This window comes from Camellia sinensis, chromosome 8, assembly GCF_055761805.1.
Source record: "Camellia sinensis isolate YWXY chromosome 8, ASM5576180v1, whole genome shotgun sequence".
NCBI classification, from domain to species: Eukaryota; Viridiplantae; Streptophyta; class Magnoliopsida; order Ericales; family Theaceae; genus Camellia; species Camellia sinensis.
In genome coordinates, this window is record NC_138968.1 from 114,158,010 (window position 1) to 114,178,434 (window position 20,425).

Consider the following 20,425-nt stretch of genomic DNA (forward strand, 5'->3'; position numbering starts at 1 on the left):
AACCTCACTCGAGCGCAATGAGGCCCGCTCGAGTGGACAACCAAAAATCAAACTCCGCTCGAGCGTACCACCAAAAATCTGGGCAACAAGGAATGGGACTAAAGCTCAACCAACCTGTTCGAAACATGCCCAATACATCCTAAAACTCAAACACACGGAATTAAAGGATAACAACAAGATATACAACCACCAACTCCACGAAACCCAAGTCTGGAATACAACAATCAAAAGAAGAGAAACCGGGATCGCTATAGAAACGATTGCATATGATGAGGTATGATATGATTATCTATTTATTGAAGTGTGTTCATTTTGTAGCAAACACAATATTTCTATCCTTAACATGGACAATATATTTGTAGCGACTTCACTACTTAGCTCGAATTATCAACGGCTCGAATGGCCCGAAATCCCAAAACGATGTCGTTTTGAGATTTTTTTTTTTAATCTTAGCGGTAAGATTTATTCTCTTACCGGTAAGATAATTTTTCTGTACCAGGTCTGAGTCATTCTCTTCCCGGTAAGAATGCCAAAACGACGTCGTTTTGGTATTCAGGGCATTCGAGCTCTCACACATTTTCTATATTTGTAGTTTGTGGGAGGTTACGATGCAAAGTATCAACAAACATAAATTTATATCACTGTCGTGTTAAGTTGTTCTACACAGTCATAGACATGCAATTTTAAGAGCTTAACAACCGTTTTACAGAGGTGAATACCAAGTTGCTTCTTTGTGTGGCTTACTTGAATTCTTGTGGTTCATTTATTGATTTTTATAAGCAAAGGTTGGTTTGACTTGAGGAGTTTTATCTATATTATTTTCCTGAAATAGAGTTTAAGACACTTGACAATTAACTAGAGAGCTACATTATTGATATGCTCTCCAACAAGTTTTCTGAATTAGAAGGAATTAGTGACCTTGATAGAAAGTAGTTAGAGACAAAAAAAAAAAAAGGATCTCATATATTTTCTAGTTTTTTTTCTTGTGAAATTAGTATTGATTCTACCAGTTGCAAATCAAATACATAAAAAATAAATAAATAAATTAAAAAAAATCAATTACAGAAATAAATGAGATATCAATAGATGAATAACTGCTTGGTTATGGACATTGAAGTCATGTATCATAACTTTTTTATTTTTGCTTTTTTTTTTTATTTTTGTTTTTATGATTTGTGAAGTTTAAATCAATATTAGAAAAATGACTTTTTGCCACTATATAATTTGCTACCACCGTACTAGCAGTGGCAAATAGTCAATTTATTCCTTATTTTTCTTTATTGAGACCCCCAGTGAGGGTGCTGGGGTTCATGCCTGATTGGTAAAAAAAAAAACAGTTTTTTTTTTTTTTTTTTTTTTTCATCCATTGCTAGCCCCTCACGTGGAGGGGGGTTCTGGGGGTGCTTTCCTGCTGGGGTCTCCAGCAGGACTCTTTTCCTTTATTTAAAATTTTCCCCTCGTCCTTGCATTTGCCCTAGTCTCTTCACAAACAGCACTGATTGTTCTCTCTCTCTCTCTCTCTCTCTCTCTCGGTCTCACAGACTGGTATGAATCTCTCAATATCTTCTCCATCTCTCTCTCTCTCTCTCTCTCTCTCTCTCTCTCTCAATGTGTGTGTTAAGCATTGAGTCACTGTTGATTTTAAGTAGATGAATTTGGGGATTTTTGAGTGTGTTACAAATCGATAGAAGATGGAGTAATAGTAGAGTGAGTTGAGGTTTGATGAAGATTAGAGATCGAGAAGTTGGATACTCAGTGGTTCACTACGAAGAAGTCATCTCCTAATTCGAAGCAAAAGCGAGGTTCATTTTGCTGAAAAAATTGTTCCAGTATTTCAGTTTTATTTCAATTCTCAATTTAGTTTTTCAATTTCTTTTTTATCTCATTGTTTTGATTGATTGATCCATGATTTTTCCAATTTTCCTGCTGATATATCTGTACAAGTATATGTAAACATGTTTTTTTTTTTGTTTTTGTTTTGTTTTTTCATTGAATATATGGCCATCTATGGCAGCTTAACAGTACAGTTAGCTTACATGTTTAACAAGCCTGTTGATTGTTGTTTGTCCAGTTTGACACAATGAACAGTAATAGTTCCAAACCACAGGTGAAATCAATAATTTACATCTTTTGATGGTACAGTAGTTGGTGTAGTCTTAGTGTTGGGGGATTATTTGAAGAATGAACCATGGTTAAAGCTCCTTTGCAGCTACCTAAAGTATGAACTATTTTATTTGTAATTTTTATTTTCATGTTGCTACAAATCATGACATGTTTCATTTAAAATATTATAGGTTAATTCAATTTATATGTTTGCATGTTGAATTTTATTGATGAATTTAGTAGCTATTCATGACCTGCTGAATAATTTGAATGTGCGAAAGCTTAGGCCTTTTCGAGATTAGGATTGATTACTATGGAACTAGTGAAGATATGGATGATGAATGGATTGTGTCTGGATTAAGATGAAAGCAGTGTCGGAATATAGTGACTACAAGCTGATTATCCAAATGATGAAGCTGGATAATCACAGGGATAGTGATACTCGAGAAACTTGTACTCTATTTGGCAAGAAAATCTCAGTTTTAAGTTGTTCACGTAAAAATTGATCGTTTTTAAAGTGTTTTGAGTAATTTAATTTCTGACTGAACAGTTATGATTTGTGATTGCAATGACCTTTGAACTTGTTATCTCTTTGAAGTGTTAATGAAATACCGAAGTAAATATTTTTATTTTACTTTATTGAATATAAGGACTAAAATTTCATAGTTAGACATTGTAGATGACATAATCGTTAAATAATGTACAAAATGCAGAGTCAAGTTTTAGATGTTTACATTTATTAAAGCAGATCAACAACACATTGGAGCTATAATTTTGTGCATGTAGAAGGTGCTAGTGTGAGGAAGGTTAAAAAAGACATTACTATAATAACTTTTTGTTCCATCATTGTATGATATTACTTTAGGTGTTGTCAAGGATACCATTATTGGAATGATTCTTTAGGAAAACTTGTGCTGGCTGTTGCTATTCTTTGGGCTTCACTACTAGAAAAGAAAAAAAAAATCTGATTAGGCTGAGTTAGATTCCTCAGTTTTTGAAAACATTCACGGACCAGTTTAATTCCTCAATTTTTTAACTGTATTTAAATTTACAACAACATCCACAACCACAATCCAGACTACTATGAACCTGCATTACTCTTTCTCTCTCACAGAGATTAGGAAGCTTATGTAAACTAAGCACACCATCCACAATACAATGAACCTGCATCTTTCTCTCTCTCTCTCTCTCTCTCTCTCTCACACACACACACACACACACACACTCAGAGATTAGGAAGCTGTACTGAATCTAAACAAAACATAACCTTGAATTGCAATTCAGAAAAGAAAAAAAAATCCAATCGAAAATGGCTCTGTTGTTCTGTCGAGACAAAAAACCAAAAAACTATTGCAAAATTCATGTGTTCCATACATCCCGTACCGATACCCAATTTATGTCTTGTTAACATAGCTTCATATTAGGGAATATAAAAGTCCATATAACGAGTTTAAAGTGTTTGATTCCTGATTTTTAGAAAATTCTATCACTTGTATTGTGTAAATAATTTAAATCTTTATGCTTTAACAGCTTATTTTATGCTTGATCTGTTTGTTACTTTGTTAGTTGTTTTGCTTTGATTTCTGCTTTAGAAATCTATGGATATAGCTCTCTCTCTGTCTGGCTTGGCTGCTCTGTTTTTTTTTTAGTACCAAACTTTTTTGTTTTGCTCAATTGGGTTTTTTGGATAGGATCAATGATGATTGATAAAAACTGCGTTATCTATCTGTAATTCCCTTTAAAGGGATTGAAGATATTCATATTATTCTGAGATCCATTTACCACTTGCTTTTGGTTCATTAGTTTTATGTGTTCTTTTTATGGAAGCTATGGATTTATGTGAGCATCAGTGATGAGTAACCTTTTGTTATCCTTGCACTTTGATTGCTAGTGAAGAAAACTATGGGGAATGTTGACTCTAAGATGCTTTTCATTTTTTCATTTTATATTTTCTCCTATTTTCTCTTTAGGTTTTTTTTTTCAACTTCATTATGTAGACAATTCACTATATGTATAAATTTCTGTTTTTTTAAAACCAGCGAACTCTGAAGCACTCAATGATGATATCTGCTCTCCTATTTCTTATTTGGATGAGTTTACGTAGATAATCTGGCATTTCCTTTGTTCTTTACTTTAAACTTGTGAAATTTTTTACACAATACAAGTGATATGAAGAAGAGCAGATATCATCATCCAGAGCACAATAAGCTGTTAGGAGCTAATTTTATTGGGTTTTTCCTTTCTTGCCCAATTTCAAAGTGTACTATTTTATTGTCATGTTCATGAGATTCCGAGTACCCTATACTGCATTTCTTAACTTTTTTTTTTCCTTCTACACATTTATTGGCCAGCGTACACTTGTTAATCAGAGTATATTTGTATAAGTACTGCTTTATATGTATTTGTAATTGAGTATGTTTTTTTTTTTTTTTTTATTCAGATTAGATTGAGTGTAGAAGTTCCACCAGCTGTTTGTGAGGATTGTTACAAAAGGGTCATGAATGAGTTCATGAAGCAGTCAAAGGTACTTTTGTGTTACCATCTAGTTTTTGCTTCTATATGGTATGATGTGATGGTTAGACTCACAAAATTTCCTTAATGAACATCTTACATACAAGCAGGTCCAATAGTTTCTTGGTATTGTAAATTACATGGCCAATTTTATTCCTAATATGTCCAAATACAGGACTCCTTTGGCAGCCCAATTAAGGAAGAATGCTCCCTACTAAGATGGGATCAAACACACTGCTGCAGTTATCTCTATGAGAGAACTCTCCAAAACACACCCTCCGTTGAAAATCTCCCTAATATCTCAAACACAAGTCTTCAGAGCAGTGGGACTTTTGCCCTGCCAACTCTTATTGTGATTGCATGAGGTTCCTCCTCAGTCACACAGCCCATAACAAGTATTAGATAGAGAATCTTTACAAAGAGTTAGTTATCTGACAAAATATAAATTAACAATATTTTATGTGGCTATATGATCATTTATCTGTTGTGCATTTAATTTATGAGTTTTGTGTTATGAATTCAATTGTAGTTAAACTGGTGCTGTAGCACAGTTGCTTACTTTTAGAAAAATTCCTGACTCAAATTCTTAAAATTTCTGTTGCAGGGTGTTCTTTACGCAATTAGCATCACTGATTTGTCCAGCTGAATTAGAAGATAATCAAGTTCGAGTAATTTTTCAATATTCTTAGAGCTGATTATTTTGTCAATTAATGTGCTCTTTGTATCCATTTTTGTTTTGGCATCCAAGTTAGTCAACTAATATATTGATGTATATTTTTGCAGGTAGTGTTGAGCGAGTAGTTGATATGATTGAATGGGTGATATTGAGAGCTAAATTGAGAATTTTTTTTTTTTTTTTTTTTTTTGAGGACTTGAATATATTAGTATTTTTTATAAATACTTCTAAGGATGGTTGATGGATATTTGTTTTGCATATATAGAAGTTTATATTTTGTATGCACACAATTTTTTTTTTTTTTGAAGAAAGATATTTTTGTTGAGGGAAGTGATGGAAAATAATACATGAGTATTAGAATTCTTGCAAATATTACTTTATATTTATTGTATATAATATTTGAATATATAAATATATATATATATATATATATATATATATATATATATATATATATATATATATATATATATATATATATATATATATGAGGATATACGTTGCCAATGTTTTAAAAATCGGACCGGTGAGCGAACCGGAAAAGGGATCGGGTGGACGGATCACTGGTTCAACTGTCGGGTTGAACCGGAATCGAACCATGACGTAATAAATATATTAAAATTATATTTAATTAAAAATATAAGTAATAAAATTATAAATTAAAAATATAAGTAATAAAATTATAAATTAAAAATATTAAATTATCTTAAATATTTGTCTTAATATTTTTTTACTGAAAAATATAATAATATATTTTAAAATATTATTAATTTCAATTTTGGAAGATGAAATCAAATATTTAATATTCCCTCCATATGATTTTAATTCAAATAATTTGATTGAAAGGAGAGCAAAAATTTTGGAGGGATATCAAATTTTCAATATTTCCTCCAATACATTTGATGGAATCACACATGGATTTCTTGAATTTTTTTGAAAGTTTTTTTTCTTATAAATAGGTGAAGACTTTCACAATAATTTCATCAAGCTCTTAATGAGATTCCTCACAAGAGGAGACCCTAGAAAAAGAGTTTCAAATTAAAATTTTCTTATATTCTTATATTATATATATATATATATATATATATAATAAGAAAGAAAGAAAGAAAAGAAAGAAAGAAAATATAAAAAAAAAATTCCGATCCGGATCAACCCGGCGAACCCGCTCCAGGTCGACCGGTTCGCCGGTCCAACAGCCGGTTTTTCTGGTTCTCCTTAAAAACACCGATTTTCATTTCTGGCCGGTTTAGTCCGGACCGGAATCCTGTCCGGTCGACGGTTCAACCGGTCGAACCGGCCGGTCCGGTTCAGTTTTCAAAACCTTGTAGGTTGCTAAAACGTTGTATGTATTTTTTTATTTTTATTTTTATTTTTTTTGCGACGGCAAAACGTTAGTCGCCATAAGTAGGTTAGGTGGTCGCAAATAGTTTGCAACTGCGATTTTGCGGTCGCAAAAAGTATTTGCCGCCTCCACATTCGCGACTCCCATTTTCCGTCGCATGGGTCGTCGCAAAAAGTCTTTTGCGACTCTCTTTTTATTATTTGCGACGGCTTGTAGCGGTAGTAAAAAATACTTTTTTTAATAGTGAATCAGTGAATTTGTAAAGTCTAAGTTTTGAATGTGTATCCTCGAAAAAATTTCGGAAGCTGCCATTGCCCCTTGTTGACCATTTTATGTCTGTATTTTTTCTTCTCAAAATTTAAAAATATCTTATGGAATCTATATACTATTATAATTGTAAAGCGTTGTCATCTTATTAAGGTTGAAAGTTGTACTTTTTTTTTTCTCATTTATTTAATTTCGTTTAATTGTTGTTAATATGTGTCACAATATGATTAGTCTATAAATTAATTTTATATTCTTAAAATAAAATTTTCAATTTGGATTCTTTCTTAAATTATGTTACTATAATTGGAATGGGATTAATATTCATTCCTTAAATTATGCATTATTTATTAAATTATAAAATAAAATTTAAAATTTAAATTCTTCTTTAAATTATGTTAGTATAATTAGAATGAGATCAATATTCACGTATGTCATAATATAATTGGTCTAAATACTATTTGTATTAAATATGCGTGTTCAAATTATTAATCACTATTAAAAGTTTTTTATTTTTATTTTTTTGATTTTAAATTTTATTAAAAAAATTATGTCCTAAACTACAAGACTTGAACTTTAAAATTTTTTAATACAATTTTTTTAACAAAAGACGAAAATATTAAAAAAATGAATGACTTTTTCAGAACTTGCCAACCATGGTAGCTTCTTTTAATTCATTTATTATTATTATTATTATTATTTTTTTTTTATCTCAATTGTCAATTAAACAAATTAAAACAATAAATAATTTTTTTTTGACTCAAATAGTTAAGAAGTGATTTTTGCTAAAATCAAATAGAATAATTTTTTTTTTATTAAAAGTGCTGGTTGGTGAATTTTTTTTTATAATAAAAAAAATGAAGATTACACGTGACAATTTATTATACATCTAGATTTTTTTAGTACTTGCCAAATATGGTGGATCATGTTTTTTTTTTTTAAAAATCCCAATTGTCAATTAGAATAGAAAAACTAAAATAATTTTGCCTCAACTTGCTAAAAAGTGACTTTTGCTAAACGAAATAGAAAGAAACGTTACCTTTTTTTATTATTATTAAAAATGAGGGTTCGTGAAATTTCTTTTTTTTTTTTATTAAAAATTGAGGATTATATGTGATAATTTGTTGTTCATTTAGAATTATTTTCAAATCAAGTGAGAATATCATTCTAAATTTTCTTCTTACCCGTTTTTTCATTCAGATACTTTTATTTTGTATGAAATTTATTTTATTCTATTCAAATATTTTATAGTAATTTTTCAATTAAAAATAAGTTCTGAAAAATCATATTTAAATTATTTTGTCATTATACACTACAAGAAATCAACTTTTTAGAGACATTTATTTCGTCCCGAAAAGTGTAATATTTGTTGGGAAAAACTTTAGCCAACTAATTTCCTCCGTTGCAAAGTTTGTCCTAAATAGCCCGTCCGAAAAAGTCAAAAAATGACTTTTAGAGACAAAATTTGACATTTGTCACTATACATAAACTTTTAGAGACAAAAATATGTGGTTGCAAAAAGTTTTGATTTTGAAACAACCAAAATTTGTCTCTAAAAGTCTAACTATAGTCCACAACAAAAGAAGTAATCATGGAGGCAAAAACAATCTCCTTGCTTGTTTTCACTTTTCAAAAAATACTTTTCAAAAAATTCTACTTTCTTATTTTCCGTGTCTTTTTATTTTTACTGAATTTTTTTAATATTTTAAGCAATTTTTTTACTTTTTAGACATACCTAACATAAATACACTTAAAAAGTAAAAAAATTGTAAAAAAAAATCTTTTAAAAATTCACTAAATATCAAAAATACAAAAAAAATATAATAATTCAATACATTTTTTGTATTTTTACGTATTTATTAATTTTTTAAAATATTTTTTTACAAATTTTTTACTTTTTAGATACATCTAAGTAAGGTGCATCTAAAAAAGTAAAAAAATATTTAAAATTTTAAAAATATTCACTAAAAACAAAAAAACACGAAAAACCAAAAAAATCAATTTTCAAAAACTTAATTCAGAAAACTCAAACCAAACATAATTTTTGAGACAACAGAAATTTGTCTCTAAAAGTTTAGTTTTGAAGACAAATGAAAGCGGTCTCTAAAAGTTTTAGTTTTGGGGACAAATGGTGTGTAAAGGTTAAAAATTTTTTGAGACAACTAAAATTGGTCTCTAAAAATTTGAATTTTTTTTTTTTTTTTTTGTAACAATTACTCTAAAAATACTAGTATGAACATCAACTTATATTCCTTTATTGATTTCTCAACAACCAAACAGAAAATATCAAACATATCACCAGACCATTCGTTCATCTCCAAATTAAAATTCAACTACACGAAAAAAAAAAAAAAATGCTCATCACATTCAAACAGACTTAATCAAAAGATATTTCAATAACAAACAAATATCATGCTCCTAATTCATTAGTATGTACTATCTTGATTGTATACCATAAACTGACAGAGATTTCAAAAGTATCATTTCCAATTTATAAAGCTAGTGCTATTAGCATTGTTTGTAGTATTCAACTATTCAATGAACAAATTATAATTGGAGTTCTACCTACATAACAAAACAAAACAACTCAACTCATCGCATCTTCTTTTCAATGACTTTGTTGAAATGGCATTCAAAATCTAGCAGAGAGCTCCCAAGCTTCAAATCGACGCAAGTATGCAGGGCCTGCATAAAATAGGCCAAACTCTCAAATAGATTACCAATTAAAAATTATCCAATGATAGATTAATTTAATAGATTGCAATTTAATGTGCCAATTGTAGTATCTGCAGCAATCACATAAATCTTAGTACACAAAGCCACCCAAAATTCACTATCAATATTCAAGAGTTAACAAAGATTAAACTAAATCAACTTGTTACAAAAATTTGAAAATAATTACTCTAAGATAGATACAATTTACATTGATGTTGTGAAAACAAGATGAAGAATGGTTACCTTGCATGGTTCATAGTTGAGCTCAACAATGTAAGGGAGATACTGTACAACAGGAAGGAAGAGAAGAGCTTCTCTCCAGTCCACAACATTTCATGTGGTCTGGCCTCGTGAATCCACCACGGGGCCCACTTTCATGATTCGATCCAATCATTTTATAGGCATCTGTGCACAGATCATGCATACCAAAAAACAAACACAAAAACAAAAAAGATTGATCCTACATTTGTAGCCACATGATATGTCGCATTTATCTCCAAAGAAAAATAAAAATGAAAGTTGTTTATTAACTCGTACTTTTCGTCAAATTTTTTTCATACACGTGATGAAATGATGTATTTATAATTATCTCATCAATCTATTTTTTTATGCAAGATCTATGCATAGAGGTCTCTAAATGAATGGTGTACTGGAGAAAAGCTCTTCTCCAATTCACAAACATGCTTCTTCATAACAACAAATTGACTAGTAAAATTACATGCAGAATAGCTAAAAGTAAGCACAAAGAAATTTGGGATATGACCAAATTTACCATAACAAGTTAGAAGTGTAAACTTCTAAAATCCATATTTTTAATATGTAGCAACTCTGTACCATTATCTAGAGATGTAGAATGGGTGATAAGAGAAATTTAAGTCAAATGAAGTACAAAAGGACTACACATATAATAGTCAAGACCCAGTAGAGAAAACTGCATTCAAAGTACAGGTCAACAAAGATTGACAACAGAAAAGTGAAAATGGGAGTCAACAAAAGATCCAACACAAGTCACAGATGATTTTAAAAGATACAGCCCAAAGCAGTCTTGTTTTCAGCCTCAAACCCCTATTAAATCAAACACAAATCAACTCCAACCTTTTCCTATCCTTTAGGCTTCAATTCTATATCTTTTGAAACCTATGGTATCAAAGGATTTCCAGTAAAATGTTTCTGAAAATCTTGCAAACTAAACTTTTTTCTAATCGAAAACATTTGGAAGCTAAGAATGGCTGCATGAATACTCGGAAGACTAGTTGAGATCATAGTGAGGACATTTCCTAGAGTTTGGGAGCTCAAGTTGGTTTGGTCATAAATCATGTTGAGGGGAATTAGCATAAGCATTCTAAGAAGTATTTCACAAGTTGGTTTGGTTCTTAGTCAAAGGAGCACTTGACATCATCTGCCAAGATCATTGAAATAATTCATCTTTATTGCCAAATGACTTCTAAGTTCAAATGCAGCAAATCAAGTAATAGAGAAAGTGGCAAAACTAGCATGAGAGCATGAGCAATCATAGAGGTGCTAGAAACAGAACACGTAACTGTTTTACTTGCAGAAGTTTACACAAAGTCTCACTCACCAGGAACATCAAAGCTGGAAAATAATAACAACATGAAGCATGCATGCATAATCTAATTACATATAACCCAAGAGATGAAAATAGGTCATAGTTTGCCTATTTAATACCATACATTGAAAAAAAAAATTGTAATCAAGCCAAATGTCCAATTTTGAAATTTTTGGTTCAATAGCTCCAACTCTATTATTTTAAGGTCATAAAAACAAAAACAATTTGAAAAACTATATTACTCCTACTACCTATTGTCTATTTGTCCATCCCGTTTGGGGACTTCTATTTTGGCTAAAATAGCCAATAAACACAAAAAAAAGGCTAAAATAGCCAATAAGACAAAATCTTACACCCTACACATCAATCAATCACTTTTTCTCTCACAACCATCTATTCAACTACAAAAAAATTCACAAAGCATCCCAAACACAACTTGTTTTCATTTCATAAAATAGCCAAAAAGCAAACTAAAATAGCCAAGTTTCCAAACGAGGCCTAATATGGTGATGTGTCCCTGACGTGTCCAAGTGGAGAAAAAAATAATTTTTAAAAATAGGATACGTGGCATGCCCAATATGTATCCCGGCATGTCTGAGACACAAATATGGCAACTAAGTTGAAGTGTCCGTGCATCGTAGCCCAAAAGCCAAATCTGTCTATTCATAATCATCTGAGCCTTCCTATTGTTTTTACTAGACTGCTGTCTTTTACACAGTGAAAAATCTAAGCTATACAAAAACCTCAAGTAAATCACTTTTCTGTAATACAGATTTAGTTGGTGGTTAGTAGTTTTCTAATCAGAATAGAACGGTACATAATAATTGGTATTAGTGTTTCTGACTGTGCATAACATCTTATTTTTTTGGCATAACCGTAGAAACACAAAATGATAATTGTAGATCAAATAGAAGAGGTGACCGGAGAAATTTCGAGTACAGAAATATTACCCCAAGGAAGAACAGGAAACTCCCATCTCTGTTTTGGAACTGTGATAACATATGAAGCAACCTGCAAAAGGTCCAAAACTATTACAAAGTAAAAAGACAGAGCAAGTGCAACATTTCTGAATTAGTAAATTAGAAAAAAGAAATGTAAATGCACATGCCAGTATTGATGCAGCAAGATATTTGGGAGAATTATAAAGAGCTGATGTTTGATCCTTTTCATAGAGAAGTTCCATGATATCCATGCATGCTTCAAAGTTTACAAGTTTCCCAACCGTTGCAATTCCCTTAAATTCATATAAGACAGAAAAGACAGAATTTGTGACCCATTAGAATAAACAGTAAACTGATCTAAACTCCAACCATATGATTGCCAACATATTTTATAATGATGACACAAAAAAAAACTCACTTGAACTGAATGAAAAGCTCCTTGAGGAATTTAAAAGCAATATTAGCTGTACCAATCTCAAAATCCAATACCTTTCAAGAAGAAGAGAAAGAGTAGCAAAACATGTCAGTTGAAGCTGACAAATGCAACCATCCACTATAGTTCTATGGGATTTACCTGCATTAGGACCACCTCCTGCAGAATATCTTCATTAACCACAACAATGGAAAACATAGAGATGAAGTTTTTTAAAAGGAGTTACAGAAATTTAGCTTACTGCTTCCAAGAAATCACGAGTTGTAAAATGTTGCTCCTTAATCATCTTGTCTCCCAAAGATTTCAAACATTTTACAGATAGGGGATGAGAATCATGCATCTGCAACCCATTAATTTAGTAAGAAATACAAGACTACACCCTAATGATGAAAGCTTATGATAAACAAAGTATGATCACCTACTTTGCTTGAGATCCATATAGAAACAAGGGCAAATAATTGCAGGTTGCTCTCCCTCATGGGATGTAAAAGCCAGTTTTCCATGTCATTGCTGTGTCTGAATCTTTGCAAGTACAAGTTAATGGTCACAAATTTGTAGTAATAAAGACATGAAACAAACTTTTTTTTCCCAACTAGAAAAGTATAAAACAAAATCTTCCACACTCATGGACAATCAATTAGCATACTTAAATTCTGGTACAAAAGCGTACTCAACATTTCTGAATTATAATCCTCGTAGCATACAAATGTGTGTATCAGGTTCTTATACTTAACTAAGTGACAAAACCTTTACTGAGTTTAGTATGTTCGAGTTTTTTACGTGTATTTCAAATTCTATAGTTTGTTCATTCGATGATTGGTCGACTCAAATACTAAAAATAATATAACTATTGAGAGAAAGGGCATAGGGACATTAAATACAATTTCTAATTCTCAATTCTCGTATTTTCAATAGATAAACCTTTGGATTGATTTAGTTCAGATTTTTCAATGATGAACTTGAGTCTTGTTTCCCCCAGTAAATAATAGCATCATATTTGTATAAATTCACATATTTATAGATTCATTGATTCCTCAAAGAGATTAGTGTGTTCCACTAAGATTGAGAGTATGGACATGTCCTTTAGTCAAATGCACCTTCAAGGATCTATGAAATATCATCACCCTGTTAAGAAATTGCGAAAACTAATCAACTAATACAAATTGCGATTGCTTCTAATAACAACAACATTCACTGTAAAAAGATCACTGAACAATGTATGATAACAAAATGCCGATAATGATGTGATAAGATCAAAAAATGCACGATTCAGAGATTTTCTTATACTATGAACCCTAAAAACGAAAAACGCTTAATTATTGATGATTACTATAAACACCTCACTGAAACGGATTGATTGAACAAACACATGAATCTATACATGTATACGAAACCATGCACGAAATCGAGGGCTAAAATTGGGATATCAAATCGATTATACAGATTCATACATGTATGTATATACATACATACATACATATATATATATATGGTACCTGATCGGAATCGCTACCGGAGAGTCGCCGGGAAATCGGAGAATCGAGGAGAGATGAGGCGGCAACGGAGCTATCCAGCCCTGGAGAGAGATGCTATGAGACAATGATGAACCACAGATCAGAAGCAATCAACGAGATCCGTAGACAAGAACCATTGAGTTCATATATCGAATCCGTAGAGAAGAGATATATGAAAAGAAATTAGGTATTTGAGAGAGAGGGAGAGAGTGAGAGATGAAACCTGATGCTTTTTTTTGTTTTTATTTTTGATAGTTCCGACTCTTGAGTTCTATATATAAAATACAATAATATATGATTTGAGTTTACTAGAACCAATTAAAATGGTAGGGAAAAGTGCTTGATTTTTTTACAACTAAATAAAATTTGTTTAAAAAATATAATAATATAATTAAATATATATATTTTTAAATTCTTTCATTTTATCTTTAAAAGTATAATTTTTATAGATAAATTATTTTTATCCCTAAAAATTTGCCTTTAAAAATTTCTAATTACATGTCTGTCAGTAGGCTATACAAACACTACCAAATCCATTTTTCGGTACCTAGTCGCGCAAGTTTCTGAACTTTCACAAAGGACATACCAGCCAACATAATAAAACTACAACCACAACCCCTAACCCGATTCACCATGGTATTTACCCATTTTTTTCAAAATTAATACATTTACAATGTTCAATATGAAATGATGCACAATGCACAATGTAGGAGAACTTAGCTTCGATTAAATCTAATCCGCATGCAATGTCTGCAACAATCAGTACTATCCTCTACTGATAGTCCAAAATAGATATTTCTATTTAATAAATAATTTCCAATCAAAAGATACAATTTCATCAATTACAATGAGAGTGATACTACATATCCAACTCTACCATCATCATTAACATAAGCATAGTTGCAATTTCACAATGCCCAACATCATTTTCCTTTTCCTTTCACAAATCCAAATATCTAAAATTTAGTCCAAAACCCCATTTTCTTACAGAGTTGATTTTAAGAAAAGATCTCCACCATTTTAACATATTTCAACTATAGACTCATTTCCACAACTATTTTCAAGAATCCATTTGGAAAACCCCTATTTTGATTTCAAATCCAAATCCTAGGTTTTTCCAAAATCCCTAAATCATTAACCCTTTTCAAAGAGAAAATAACTAAGCTAAAAATTATATAAAAGAGTCAAATAAATCCCTACCTCAAAGTAGAAGTCAAGAAGAAACAATGGATAGAACTTGACGGTATCAAAAATAGTAAATGCTTCCATTAAAATGAAGCCCTTGACGTACTCAATGTTTTTCTCCAAAGGACTAGGGTGAGGAAATCAACGGATTGAGAGTATTTGGAGCTAGGATTTTGAAATGTTTAGAGAGAGAGAGAGAGGTGAAAAAGTGACTGAAACAGGCTGCCTCTCAGACTGATATACGCACAGACCGCTTGAGCGACAGACACAATAAGTGACACCGTTTGAGTGACCAAAACCACCGCTCAATAACTCCCTCCCAGTAGTTTAGACCTGTAAAAGATCGCTCGAGCGAAGATATCAAACTCTTAGTAGTTTTGCAGATTGTAAAAGACCACTCGGGCATAGGAATGGTCGCTCGAGCGAACATGCCAAAATCTGGACAATAACTCTTTGAAAAACTAACCTCCCAAAATCTGAAGTTGCTACCGGACTGGCAGTCGTCAAGATTGAGCTCGAAGTTGCACGTAGAAGGGTGGTGTCGCTGGAGGTTGAAGTGGCAAACGAGAAGAAAAGGATTAGCGAGGCCCAACAAGCTTGCACCTCTGCTAATGAAAGGTTAGAGGAGGCCCTCACAAATAATGAAGAGCTGCATGATCTGGCATTGAAGGAGAAGGATGAGGCAAACACACAGGTTATTGAATTGGAGAGAGCTCTTGCTGCTGAAAAGGAGGCCTTGAAGAAGGAGAGAGGTAGATCGGCAGAGTTGGCCAAGACCTTGATGTCAGAGAGAGCAGCCTACCCTGACTTTTATGGCACAGCTGTGGAGTAGTATAAACAGTCAACAGAATTCCAAATAGCCATAAATGTTGCTGTAGCCACAAGTCTGGCCAGAAGGGAAGAAAGTGAGGCTGGGCCCTTAAATGTAGTAACGGCTGAATTGGCGGAGGGACAGACCAGGGCGGAAATAATAGAAAACTTCTAACAGTCTAGACTACTTCAAGTACCAGCTGCGCATCTATTGGGATAATGGGTGGGCGAGCTTCCAGCAAAGGGCAGAAGAGCTCTTCCTAGACATCGACTTCACCCGCATAAAGCTAGAAGAGGGAGACATTGCTTAGACCCCACTGGGCGAGGGTATTTAAGAAGAAGATTTGATGTCCAATAGGGAGGAATAAGATGAAGGCGGAGCAAGTTGAACGTTTGGGGGCATAGTACTTGTTTATCTTGTTTGTTTTGTTTTAATTTGTCTTTGCAAAGAATTTTACAGTTTATAAGAAATTTGTGTTATAGTACAAAAACTGTTCTTGTAAGTTGTGGAGTAATAAACTGTTGTTCATTTTTCCTTTTGCACTATTGTGTAATGAACCAGCCCTGCACATGTTACATTAGTTGAAATGAAGAACAAAATGGAATTTGAAAATTGTAAAATGTAAGGTTGGGGGGCCTAAATGTTAAGTAAAACTCAAAAGGGGATGCTTTCTGACGATCTGCAAAAAGGGTTATTAGAATGGTCACCAACCATGTGATTGTATAAAAACTGGATTCGTCCAAAAACATAAGGTGAATTGTAATTTTAATCAGTGAAATTTTAATGAATGAAAAAATTTTGTTCATCAGTAAATTTTTATCAAAAGGAGGGACCTTTCTTGAAGGGCTCTGTTTGGCTGGGCTCTTCATGCTCAGTGTTGGATGAGGCTTGGAGGGCTTAGTTTGGTAGGGCTCTTCATGCTTTAATGAATGAAACAATGTTGTTTATCAATAAATTTTCATCAAAAAAGGATCCTAAATCAAAAGGAGGGGACCTTTCTTGGAGGGCTTTGTCTGGCTGGGCTCTTCATACTCAGTGCTGGCTGAGTCTTGGAGGGCTCAGTCTGGCTGGGCTCTTCATGAGTCTGGCTAGGCTCTTTATGCTCAGTCTAGCTGACACTTGGAGGGCTCAGTCTAACTGGGCTCTTCATGCTCAGTCTAGCTGAGCTCTTTATGCCCAGTCTGGTTGAGGCTTGTTATGTTCAGTCTGACTGAGGCTTGGAGGGCTCAGTCTGGCTGGGCTCTTCATGCTTAGTCTAGCTGAGGCTTGTCATGCTCAATTTGGTTGAGGCTTTTAGGGCTCAATCTGGCTAGGCTTTTCATGCTCAATCTGGTTGAGGGATTGCGAAATATGAACACAGGTAACATAAATGAAATGCCTTTATCATTAATGCGAAATCCTACCAAGGTCAGCTTTAGACATTTGCTTGCATTTGGAAAAGACAAACTACAATATGTGACTGAAATTGAACAAGATGGGGAAACAAGTGAGAAATTATTTTACTGATAATATTGCTTCAAGTGTTCAGCAGTCCATGGATGGGGAAGATCTCTACCCTTCATGTCTTGCAAATGGTAAGTGCCTGGGCGTGGTTTAGACTTGACGATATAAGGTCCCTTCCACTTAGCTACTAGCTTGTCTTCTGCTGGGTTTTTGGTGGCGAAAGTTTCCCTTAAGACCAAGTCTCCTACGGCAAAAACTCTAGGTCGGACCTTGCGATTATAGTGCAGTCCCATCCGTTATTGGTAGAAAGCTAGTCTGACAGTGGCTGTCTCTCAAAGCTCCTCCATGACGTTGAGGTCGGCCCTCTGTAGCTCTTCATTGAGTTTTGGGTTCAGGTGTATGACTTGAGGGGTTAACAAGCCGATCTCCACAAGGATAACTGCTTCGGCACCATGTGTTAAGCCGAATGAGGTCTCCCCTATGGGGTTTCGCGCCATCATCCAATATGCCTAGATTACATTTGGAAACTCTTTTGCCCAGAGACCTTTGGTTGCTTCTAGCTTGGTCCTGATGATTTTCAAAGAATGGCTGGTGACTTCAACCTGGTCGTTAGCTTGGGGATGATTGGGGGAGGAAAAACAGGTTTTGATGCTGAGCTCTTCACAGAATTCCCTGAATTTGGCATTGTCAAACTATTTACTATTGTCTGAGATGATTACCTGACGGACTTCGAATCGACATACAATAAATTGCCAAATGAATCTAGTGGTATTACGCTCGGTAATCTTGGCAAGGGGTTCTGCCTCCACCCACTTAGTGAAGTAGTCAATGGTGACCACGACAAACTTAACTTGACTGCTATCGACCGACAAGGAGTTGACCAGGTCGATTCCCCATTTGGCGAAGGGATAAGGACTACTAAGTATGAACAGCTCTGTTGAAGGGGTATGAGGTATGTTGGCAAAGCGTTGGCATTTGTCACACTTAAGTACAAATTCGATGGCGTCTTGGTTGAGTGTGGGCCAAAAGTAGCCCGTGCGAAGGATTTTATGAGCCAATGATCGTTACCACAAACCCTTTCATGTATTTCTCTCATAACATAGGTGGCCTGGGTAGTATTCAGACACCAGAGGTATGGTTATGAGAACCCTCGCTTGTATAAGATGCCTTCAATGATGATTTAATTGGTCGACCGAGCTCTAACTTTGCGTGTCTCCTTCTTATCTCTTGGTAATATTCCTTGCTCAAGGAATTAGATGATGTCTTGTGCCCTTGGGATATGTTCGTTTTGAAGTAAATGGAGCTCTTCCGGACCTGGTGAGATTGTCGGGTGTGCTAAGTAGTCTATTTTGACTCCACGACTGAGGTTTTCCTGGTCTGCCGAGGCCAATTGGGTTATTTTGTCTGCCTGGGAATTCTCTGACCGTGGGATGTGTTTGATGTGGAAGTTTTTGAAGACATGTGTGAGGGGTAGGGCGATAGCCCTGTAGAATTTCATTGTTTCCTCATTTGTGTCAAAATCCCTATTTATCTGCCCAACAACCAGTTGGGAATCACTAAGTACTTGAATGCGATCCACCCCAATGTCTTTGGCCAGTCTGAGACTTGCTATCAAAGCTTTGTACTCTGCCTCATTATTACTGGCTACGAATTGGAAACGGAGGGCACACTTGAGATCTTCCCTTTCTGGGCTGGTGAGGATTAGGCCAGCCCCACTCCTTTCTTTTCTGGATGAGCCATCAACGTTTAGTGTCCAAGAATGAGGGTTGGCTTCGTCAGGAGTTGTGTTAACTGGAGGGGGGCTTAAGAGGGTCGACACTGGTGAACTCTAGGATGAAGTTTGCGACGACTTGTCCTTTGATAGCTGTGCAGAGTCAGTAGGAGATGTCATACTGGCTAAGTTCGACAGACCACTGCATAAGTCTTCCAAAAGATTCCGGTTGCTGCATGACTTTCTTCAAGGGTTGTTTGTGAGAACGACAATGGAGTGGGCTTGAAAGTATGGTCGAAGGCGCCTTGAGGCAATGAGTAGAGCAAGTGCTAATTTCTCCAATAGGGGATATTTCTATTTTGCCCCCTTGAGTGCGCGGCTGATGTAGTAAACCACGTGTTAGACTGAGTCTTCTTCCCTGATTAGAGTGGCACTGACCGCAATGTGGGAAACGGCCAAACAGAGGAAGAGAGTTTTCCCTGGAAGTGCTTAAGAAAGAAGAGAGGGGGTTGGTCATACACTATTTTAATTGCGGGAATTACTGTTTAGATTCGGCGTTCCAAGTGAAAGCCTTCCTAAGCACCTTAAAGAATAGGGGGCACTTGTTAGTTGCCCGTGAAATGAAACGGTTGAGAGTGACTAATCTGCCAGTGAGCCGTTGAACCTTCTTTACAGTTGCAAGAGAACTGTAGACACCCAATTTTTGACCGCCCTTAAGACTTGGACGCGACTGATGGTTTACATGGTGGAGAAAGGTGTGTAGGGGAAAGGTTCAGTTTCTTCGGCAAGGAGAGAGTTAAATCTCAACTTCATATCCCTTTTTGGACCAAAACAATCTTGATCAAAAGATTTTAGACCTTAAAACCCTCTCTTTCAAAACGTTTTTGAAATAAAGTTTTTACGATGTTCCGAGGCTCGCATTTTGTCAAATGTTGCGCTTTTTGATAAACCGAGCAAGGACAAAGTGGAAATGAATGAAAGAGAGATGAAATCTTTGAAAAATCTTTCAAAACACTTTTTCTAGGGGTTTGGAGTTGAAGAAAAGAGGAGAAGAGAGACGAAAACTAGTTTGGGAGAGGTTCGGCATGAATCCGGGTAGGACCGAAACTGCGCGACTCCACCGAAATGGGCATAACTCTTTACACAGGAGGAATTTTGATGCGAGGTTGGCGCCATTGGAAAGATAACTTTTGGGGATTCAATGTGGCC

At 34.2% G+C, this 20,425-nt stretch overlaps 1 protein-coding gene, 1 long non-coding RNA gene and 2 other non-coding genes across 10 annotated transcripts; 3 read left to right on the forward strand and 1 right to left on the reverse strand.

Moving 5' to 3' along the window:
- Positions 1-1,482: 1,482 nt before the first annotated feature.
- LOC145797051 (uncharacterized) lies at positions 1,483-5,665 on the forward strand. Of its 3 annotated transcripts, XR_014338014.1 has the most exons (4): positions 1,483-2,218; positions 4,544-4,627; positions 5,219-5,282; positions 5,398-5,665. It is a non-coding gene; the product is annotated as an uncharacterized LOC145797051 (long non-coding RNA). The 3 variants fall into 3 exon arrangements; XR_014338012.1 differs by having other exon boundaries at positions 4,544-5,282; XR_014338013.1 differs by having other exon boundaries at positions 5,219-5,665.
- On the forward strand, positions 3,792-3,882 carry LOC114291091 (small nucleolar RNA snoR27). Its single transcript, XR_003639285.2, has one exon. It is a non-coding gene; the product is annotated as a small nucleolar RNA snoR27 (small nucleolar RNA).
- Positions 3,944-4,032, forward strand: LOC114323462 (small nucleolar RNA snoR26). Its single transcript, XR_003651177.1, has one exon. It is a non-coding gene; the product is annotated as a small nucleolar RNA snoR26 (small nucleolar RNA).
- Positions 5,666-9,365: 3,700 nt separating the features above from the next.
- On the reverse strand, positions 9,366-14,337 carry LOC114291064 (cyclin-J18). 5 transcript variants are annotated; one of them, XM_028235087.2, is made up of 8 exons: positions 14,049-14,337; positions 12,975-13,068; positions 12,794-12,892; positions 12,694-12,711; positions 12,287-12,412; positions 12,129-12,189; positions 9,855-10,016; positions 9,366-9,581 (listed from the first exon to the last, which is right to left on the reverse strand). In XM_028235087.2, exons 2-7 carry the CDS (start codon positions 13,053-13,055, stop codon positions 9,877-9,879), a joined length of 525 nt encoding a protein of 174 aa, XP_028090888.2. In that variant the 5' UTR covers positions 13,056-13,068; positions 14,049-14,337; the 3' UTR covers positions 9,366-9,581; positions 9,855-9,876. The 5 variants fall into 5 exon arrangements, with proteins under 5 accessions (XP_028090888.2, XP_028090887.2, XP_082739306.1 ...); XM_028235086.2 differs by having other exon boundaries at positions 12,975-13,074; XM_082883180.1 differs by lacking the exon at positions 12,287-12,412 and having other exon boundaries at positions 12,975-13,074.
- Between the last annotated feature and the right edge of the window lie 6,088 nt (positions 14,338-20,425).

Excerpts from the sequence above, each read along its gene's own strand:
- LOC114291064 (XM_028235087.2), bottom strand. The coding sequence starts at position 13,055 with ATGGAAAACTGGCTTTTACATCCCATGAGGGAGAGCAACCTGCAATTA. Across the intron at positions 12,893-12,974 it reads CTATATGGATCTCAAGCAAA|ATGCATGATTCTCATCCCCT; the intron begins GTAGGTGATCAT and ends AATGGGTTGCAG. Across the intron at positions 10,017-12,128 it reads GTTTCCTGTTCTTCCTTGGG|ATGCCTATAAAATGATTGGA; the intron begins GTAATATTTCTG and ends ATCTGTGCACAG.